This window comes from Muscardinus avellanarius, assembly GCF_963383645.1.
Source record: "Muscardinus avellanarius genome assembly, chromosome: 11".
NCBI classification, from domain to species: Eukaryota; Metazoa; Chordata; class Mammalia; order Rodentia; family Gliridae; genus Muscardinus; species Muscardinus avellanarius.
Genome location: NC_137797.1, coordinates 27,915,578 through 27,924,333, shown reverse-complemented (window position 1 = coordinate 27,924,333; position 8,756 = coordinate 27,915,578). Strand labels below are relative to the sequence as shown.

The window sequence follows — 8,756 nt, the reverse complement described above, 5'->3', positions numbered from 1 at the left end:
GCAGGGCTGAAAAGAAGTGTCCGTTAAAATCTTCTAGGTCCTCCCTTCTGTTATAAACACAGGAAAACATGCCAGGGGAAGCACCCTACGAGCTGAGGACAGAGGACAACGTCCTCACACAGGCCGCAGGTGTAAAGGCTCTGGTGCTTTCCCCTCGGGATCTGTGGTGAACCTATTATCTTGGAACTTGTCTCTGTGAGATCCTAAGAGACAGATGGCAATCTTGGCTCAAACACTGGACTTCATTAATTTTATTCTTGCTGGCCTTTCACATCCTGGGGCAGACCCTCTCAATCTCCATCCAGGTGCACCGCTCCCACTAATCTAGCCACCCACCAGTCAGCCCACACGTCCTGTCTTCTCTGTGCTCCCAGCATCCTCACCTCGGTGCCTGTTAGCTTTATAGACTATGATCCTGTTGTCTTTCAAGAAAGAAACCCTGCGACACCAGCAATGTTTGCTTTTACTTCCCAGGTGAGCGCTGAGATCTGTGTAGACCTGAGTGCATGAATCACACCAACTGAATCGCATCCTCGCAGGGGGTTTACATCCCAGTTAAGCTTGGCCCGAATGCCAGCCTCCGTGGCGGTGTTCACAGGGCCCCAAACTGCCCAGGCCACAGGGTGAGGAGGGAAGGCAGTATTTCTGCGTGCTTCAAACGCAGGGCACGTGCTAGCCGGTTAGGATAAAATCAGGTGTAGGGTTCCCCGGGAATAAAAAGGGGAAAGGCCCATTCTTAAGTTCTGGCATCTTAGCATTTAAAGTGCAACAAAACCAGTACGGTCGACCTGTGCTGGACAAACGGGCATTAAGACTTCCGTGTTACGAAGTCACACACAACTGAGCCCTGAACAGCGGGTGTGTGGTGGGACCTGTGGCCATCTGTGGCCAAGGGGGATGACGACGGTGATCCGCCGTCCTTCCACAGGCTGCAAGCGCACACCACACCAACGTCTGTGTGTCTTCACTTTCTCATATCAGGTTCTACGCTGGCTAGTCACAGGACTCAGGGAAAACATGACCATCAGCAACCGTGAAGCTCAACTATGATCGAGATTTTGGGAAAGAGAGAGAGAGGGAGAAGGAGACCCCCTTTCTTCTGGGTCCCTAATTATGCCAAGTGCCTGACAGACAGGGTCCTTCGTGGGGGGCTAGCCAGGTGGGCAGGAAGTCAGGCCTGATTAAGGCAGTGAGCAGCGCTCCGAGACAGATTCACATTAACTGCGTCCAGGGCTGAGCTGGCAACCACTACTGAGTTAAGAAACCTGTAGCTATTTACACCACGCAGCTCCAGTCCTCGTGACCTCCGGTCGGCACAACCATTCATTTAAAAATTTTGGTAGTATGCACAGAGTTTTCTTTAAAATAAAAAAACGAGAGAACGTGAAGGCAGGAACCGACGGCTTCATCTTGGTATTATTATCCTCTCTATGGCACACAGGATATGGTCCCAGTTTTTACAAAATATGGCAAGCAGAGTCACAGCGAAGAAGGTGCCAAGGATGTGGAAGCGGCTCTTCATCATGGGCGAGACGAACTTGGCGATGGTGGACACGCACACCAGGATGACGGTCATGAAGGCCAACACCACGTTGATGCACTTCCCCAGCAACACCCTGGCGTTCACCGCGTCCGTCTGCAGGGTTTGCTGCTCCTGCTGGTGGAGCTCCAGCTTCGAGATGCGGGTCTGGCAGGACTCCAGGGCTTCCTGTGGGCAAGAGCAGAGTGAGGATCAAATGTGGCTGAGATCACGGGCAACGTGTGAGCGCAGGTCCAGATGTGCAGAACCCCCCAGGCTCAGGGCGCTCACACCTGGGCAGCTTCCAAAACCACTGATGAGGACGACGATGATGATGAGGGTGACAGACCGAGGTGTCGCACAAGAACCTCCAGGCTCATTTTACCCTGCTTTTCATGGATAAAATGATCATGTGCACACCACCATAAAATACCCTGGATGTGGAATTCAGGTTGACTCCACATATATTTGCGATCAATGAACCTGCAATATGGGCGACTGTTGGTAGCATTGGGGACAAAACAGAGGAGAGGTGGGGCTGCATTGTGACAGCAGACAGCTCCACTTTGGCAATTTTCTGTTAGTTTCCATTGCTGGTCCTCACGTCCACTGCTCAGAGGACTTGTGCGTCTGTGCAGTGACCAGGAGGGGGCAGCAAGGAGGGAGGGGGATGAGACTGACTCTGGCCCATGCAGGTTCTCTCCCCAGATCTGTGCATTACAAGGCTTTATTTTTTTTGTATGTGATACTGAGGATTGAACAACCCAGGTGCATTCTACCTCTGAGCTATATCCCCTGCCCTATTTTTATCCTTATTTTGAAACAGGGTTTCAGGAACTTGCAGAGGTTGAAACACTCATTAAATTGCCGAGGTTGGCGGAGAACCTGCAATGCTCCTGTCTCAGCCTTCCAAGTACTGGGATTACAGGCAGGAGCCACCACACCCAGCGAAGGCTCTGATTACCAAAAGGCGATGCCTCTGACGGTCTCTCTGGCCTGGCCATCTCTTCTGAGGTGAGCTCACATCCACAAGAATGCATCTCCAGTGCCACACAACACATCCCAACGTGCATTAGAGCACGTGTCCTGCGCCTGCAGTCAACCACTTCCCATACAGTGTTTCTTTTCTGAGAAACAGCCCCCTGAGCCTCACACCGGAGCCAGTGAGGCACCCTTGGTACCTCTCATCAACCTCCCAGGCAGCATCCATGCCTTCTTGATCAGTCCGTTTATCTCCCCCCCCAGCCTCCGCTCCAATCTAACTCATTAGGATCTCTTGCCTGCAGTGCCCTTAAATTCCAACCCCAAACATACACACCCTCTCATTCTCCCAGCAGCACAAGTGATTTATTTTTTAAATTTTTTATTGGCACACTGTAGTACAAGTGATCTTTTAAAAATGTTTGTGACACTCCTTTTCATAAATCCTTGCACATCTTTCATGTGGTCCTTTGAGGCCCTGCATGACCCAGGCTTGGCCACCCTCTCCTGCCTCACTTGATGCCAGCCCCAGTCCCCGCACAGTGCTCTTGGCCAGTTTGGCATTTTCCACGTTCTGAAAGGAGCATGTGCTCACCTGAGGCCTGTGTACCGTGCCATGTACTCTGTCTGAAATGTGGGCCTCCCCACGCTTGTGTCTTCACCGGTGGTCTGGTCCCATTCATCTTTCAGGTCTTACCTCGACCGACGGTCACATCCCAAGGGTGGCCTTTGCCAGTCCATCAGATTAGGTCACGTGTCCCTCCAACCCTTCCCTCCAACCAAGAGACATAAGCTGCATGCAGAGACAGGAACCCTCCCCCCCCCCCCCCCGCGTCCTCTCAGCACGGGCCAGCGCTGCACGCCCCAGTGCTACACACTGGCTTAGTATTAAAGAGACTGGGTGCCAGTAACAGGACTTGAGTTTCAAGAGGGAAAAAAAAGAAAGCCTGCGAGCCTCCTGGGAGAAAATGCCTTAGGGAGAGCTAAAGAGCCTTTACTTCACCAGTCCATTGTCTAAATCATTTGCCAATGTGTTTTTGCAATTTAAATACTCATCTTTGCAGGTTTTAAGCAAGCATAATGGCTTCAATATTGATTTGCTTTTCTTCTGCTGAATATACTCTATGGGCCAACGAACCCGGTTCTCTGTTACTATAGTAACTTTCATCATGTGAGGCTACCAACCAGAGGATAAAACTTCTTCAGATCTTCACATGCGAAAAGAGCTGGCTTTCTGCAATAGCGGCATGCCCGGGAATTGGGCGTTCTTTTTAACGATGGGCCCACAATGTCTTCCATTTTAGACACGGCATAGAGAAGGTGATAGAAGAAGACAAAAGACCGACACTTGAGGCACACCTGTTCATCTTTATTGTGGAGATGGACTGAACAGACAAACGGGCTGATTTCAGAATTGGCTCAGAGCCACCGTCACATATTTTACTAAAAGAAAAATCCAAGAAAATGAAGTGGTGAATTGCAAGGAATTTTGGTTACGGCACCAGGAGATATTGAGCCCACAATTTTTAGGCCACCATTGGACTTTTAGAGGAGGAGAACAGAGGAAGGGATTGTGTTTAAATACTTTTAACTGGGAATTCAGGGTTTAAAAAGAAAGGGGGGAAACACTCAATCACTTAAAACAATATAATACGTATGTCCCTGTGGACAACACTCACCCTCATCGATTCTAGCCCGCCCTGTTACATGCCTGATTATTAAAACAAAAAACAAAAAACAAAAAACCACCAAAAAAAGAGGAAATAAGAATGGGGCTGAGCGCACCCACCTGCGGAGCTAAAAACCCCAAACGTGGCTGCAGAGCGATGTAATGAAGAGTGGCCGGCACTAACTGATGACTGGTTATGACTCATTTAAACGTCTTAGTCCAATCGTGCACCGAGATAGGATCACGGTTCAAAGCCAGCCTCAGCTACTTAGGCCCTTTGCAACTCAGTGAGGCCCTATTTCAAAATAAAGAATAAAAACTAGTGCTGGGGGTGGAGCTTGGAGGTAGAATGCCCCTGGGTTTTATGCCCACTACTGCGGGGGGTGGGGGGGGATTTGCCCTTTCAAGGTGGAGCTCATTGATATTTACAGAGTGTTAACTCCTCCAGGGTCACACAGAGAGGAAAAGGTAGAGCTGGGACTTGAAACACCATGACAAGAAAGATCCCTACCGTTATTTACACAGATGTTCCTTTGACAATTCCAACCTCGGGATAAAACTGAGAAATGCTGACATAAACTCTTCTGATCGTCCAAGTTCCTCTTGTGAAGTCCCTCCCTTGATCTGACCTCTTTACCCCTAGAGTATGTTTCTTAAGAACCGAGAACAAGCTGGGCATGGTGGCCCATGCTTGTAAAGTACTAGGGAGACGGAGACAGGGGGATTGCAGGTTGGAGGCCTGCCTCAGCAACTTAGACTCTATTTCAAAATAAAAAATGAGCCAGGCATGGTAGCAGATGTTTGTAATCCCAGTACTTGGGAGGTTGAGACAGGAGGATCGCAATTTCAAAGACATCCTTGGCAATTTAGTGAGATTCTCAGCAACCTAGAGAGATCCTGTTTTTATTTATTTATTTAATAATTTATTTTTGTGGTACTGGGAATGGAACCCATGAGCATTCTACCTCCAAGCTACATCCCCAGCCCTATTTTTTATTTTTTATTTTTGGTGGGGTTTGGAGATGGAACTCAGGGGCATTCGACCTCCTAGCTACAACCCCTGCCTTATTTTTTATTCTTTATTTTGAAACAGGGCCTCACTAAGTTGCAGAGGGCCTCACTAAGTAGCTGAGGCTGTCCACAAACCACTATCCTCCTGTCTCAGCATCATGGGTGCTGGGATTAAAAGCGTGCACCACCACACCTGGGTTGAGCACTGTTTTTTTTATTTTTTTAATAGTACTAGGAATGAAACCTAGGGGCATTCTACCTCTGGGCGACACCCCCAGTCCTATTTTTTATTTATTTTGAAACAGGGTCTCACTGAGTTGCTAAGGGCCTCACTAAGTAGTTGAGGCTGTTCGCGAACCGCGATCCTCCTGTCTCAGCCTCCCAAATGCTGGGATTACAAATGTGTGCCATCACGCCTGACTCGAGACCCTGTTTTAAAAAATAAAAAAATAATAAAAAGGGCTGGTGGTGTAGCTTAGAGGTAGAATGCCCTGCGTGCAATCTTTAGTACCACATGCGCACACTCATGTTAATAAAAATAATAAAAAAAAAATAAATAAAAAGAGTTGAAGGTATAGCTCTTGGAAGTAAAACACCACTGGTGTATATTCATATATATATATATATTATATATGTATATGAAAAATATGAACTTAAACCAGTCCTTAAATAAGAAAACCATATATTCAGACACTATGCAAGACCTCCCAGACCTGTTTGAAAACAGAAGGACCTAATAATTGACTATACTGTTCACTGAGCAACACAGAACAATTTTTTTTTTGTGTGTGTGTGGGTCTGGGATGGAACATAGGGGCATTTGACCTCCGAGCTACACCCCCTGCCGTATTTTTTTAAATTCTTTTTTTTTATTTTTATTAAAAAAATTTTTTTTGGTGGTACTGGTGTTCTTGGAAACCCTTCTACTTCCAGGCTACACTCCCAGACCTATTTTATATTTTTATTTGGAAACAGGGTCTCTTAAGCCAGAGAGGCTGGCTTTGAACCTGCGCGATCCTCCTGTCTCCACCTCCCAAGCATGGGATTACAAGCGTGCGCCACCACACCCGGCACTTTCATTCTTTATTTTGAAACAGGGTCTCACTGATTTGCAGAGGGCCTCACTAAGTAGCTGAGGCTGTCCGTGAACTGTGATCCTCCGGTCTCAGCCTCCCGAATGCTGGGATTACAAGCATGTGCCACCACCCTCGGCTAACAGAACAATTTCAATGGTTCAAGTTTCTCAGGCCAGTCAGCAGTGACAATTCCAACCATACAGAGCCAGCTATCATGTGCACACGTGCACACACACACACATGTGCACGCGTGCGCACACACACACACACACACCCCCTCAAGTGTCCTCTGCCTCAGGCTCCCAGGGCCACGGTTCCCACCAGCCATCTGGTGCCTGGCGTCACGGAACGGCAGGGGCACACGCCTGGGATTGGCACAGGCTCGGCCTCCACACAAGGCACACTAAAACACGTGCACTTGAAGCTGCAGCTCACACACTGCAGGAGAAATCACTGTTTTCAATTTTCTCCCTTGTAAAACGTGGCTTGAACTGCGTGTAGCCTTTACAGAGCTGGAGAGAGCAGTTCCCATCTTCAAAGAAAATCTATAAAAATGAAGCTGAGCATATTACTCAAAAAGCATTTTTTTTTCAGTTTTTAAGAAAGTGATCAAGAAGCTACAGGTGGTTTCATGAGCCTGATGGGAGCCCATTAGGAAATCCTGGAAGAGATGGGCTTTGTTCATAGGGATCCGGTTGTCCTTCCCTTCCATCCACGGGAACCCTTCTCATCCCCGTGGCCCCACCTTCCCCAGGACATTCACTGCTACGCCTTCCTCAGGGACGATCTGCAAGACCTCATTCAGGCTACTTCTCCCCTCAGTCTCCACATGTGAGAAGTGGGGTCAGTAACAGAAGTGACCTTAAAGGGTTTTTGAGTAAATGGGGAAAAAAGAGACATGTAGAGCATGATCCTCCTATTGCAGCCTCCCCAGTCCTGGGATTACTACCCCTCCCGCTGTAAAGTGCTTTGCTAGTGTCTGGTCCACAGCACGAGGTTGAACACTTGAAAATTTTATAATGTGAACAATAATTATCTCACACATGAGCAAACAGGTCCGAGGCTTGCTCAGGACCACACACGGAGACTGGAAGGCAAGGCTTTCCCTGCCCCTGCTTGCTGGGCTCTTTGGGCCTGAATTTCTGTGGTCTGTAGCATCTGTACCATGGAACTTGGCCCTTGGTCGTGTGTCTTGAGCGCTTTGGCGGTTGGGCTGCTCCCCACCTGGGCAGGAAGCTCCTTGAGGGCAAGGCTTGTCTTATATTTAATATGTATTTTTTAAAGTTTGATGAGTGTTAGGCTTGGAGTAGATAATACTTTCTAACTGAGCTGGATGGAAAGTGTACAGAGCACAGCCTCTATCCTAAGCAACGTCTCTAACACGCACTAGTGGGGTCAGCAGGTGGAGAAGAAATGTTTGTGTAGGGAGAACATTTTGCCCCACGTATCTTAAGGGATAGGGAGGGAGACGGAATGACAGCCATGGGAGAAGAGGTACCTGGATGTCCCTCGAGCGCTCGTAGGCCTGGTAGGCCACCTTCTCCTCGGCGCTGGCCAGCTCCTGCTTCAGGTTGGCCGTCTCGTGCTGATGCAGGTCCGTCAGGTCGTGCAGCTGGTCTTCTAGCCGCTCGTACCTGGACAAGAACAGGCGTCCACTCTGAGCGAGAAGTCTCACAGGTCTCCTAACAACACACTATCTTTTCTCTTATGGTTACCAAAGCCCTTAGCTGCTGCTTCTTTTTTTTGTGGGTCTTGGGATGTAACCCAGAGGCATCTTGACCTCTGAGCTACACTTCCTGCCCTATTTTTTATTCTTTATTTTTTGAAGCAGGGTCTCACTAAGTTGTGGAGGGCCTCACTAAGTACCTGAGGCTGTCTGCGAACTGTGATCCTCCAATCTCAGCCTCCCAAATGGTGGGATTATAAGTGTGCACCTCCGCGCCCGGCTTTTTTTTTTTTTTTTTTTTTGAGGGTCTGGGGATCGAACTCGGGGGCATTCAACCTCCGAGCTATGCCCCCTGCCCTACTTTTTATTCTTTATTTTTTGAAACAGGGTCTCACTAAGTTGCAGAGGGCCTCACTAAGTAGCTGAGGCTGTCCGCGAACTGCGATCCTCTGGTCTCAGCCTCCCGAATGCTGGGATTACAAGCGTGCGCCACCACGCCTGGCTTCCTTAGCTTCTTTTAATCCACCGGCAGACTGTCTTTCCTGCCCAAAGAAGTCTGTCCATAGGGAACATGATTTAGATATCCCTGAATTCCAGGTCTGGAAAGGACTGTTGTCCATGGTTGCTACTCTGTGCCCCACCTTTGAGGTTTCAAGCAGCCCAAATGTGGCTTCTCCACCCATGTCAGATGAGCACCTGAGCTGGCGGTGGTGACAACACAGACCTCGTCCCTGACACATTCCCCAGGGCCACACAGGCGCCCGCTCAGGGCCGGACCCACTGCATCTGCGCTGGCCTTTCCTCTGTCCTTGGGGCACCCGGGGAGCCCCCACA

At 48.9% G+C, this 8,756-nt stretch overlaps 1 protein-coding gene across 1 annotated transcript in view; it reads right to left on the bottom strand.

Annotated features, from left to right (window-relative positions):
- Nucleotides 1-1,405: 1,405 nt before the first annotated feature.
- The window catches only part of TMCC3 (transmembrane and coiled-coil domain family 3), a gene marked incomplete at both ends in the record, with an annotated part of 78,359 nt that continues 71,008 nt past the window's right edge, over nt 1,406-8,756 (bottom strand). The window contains 2 exons of the mRNA XM_080705491.1: nt 1,406-1,708; nt 7,755-7,890. Of these exons, the coding sequence (XP_080561617.1) occupies nt 1,406-1,708; nt 7,755-7,890 (439 nt within the window). The remainder of the gene's footprint in view (nt 1,709-7,754; nt 7,891-8,756) is intronic.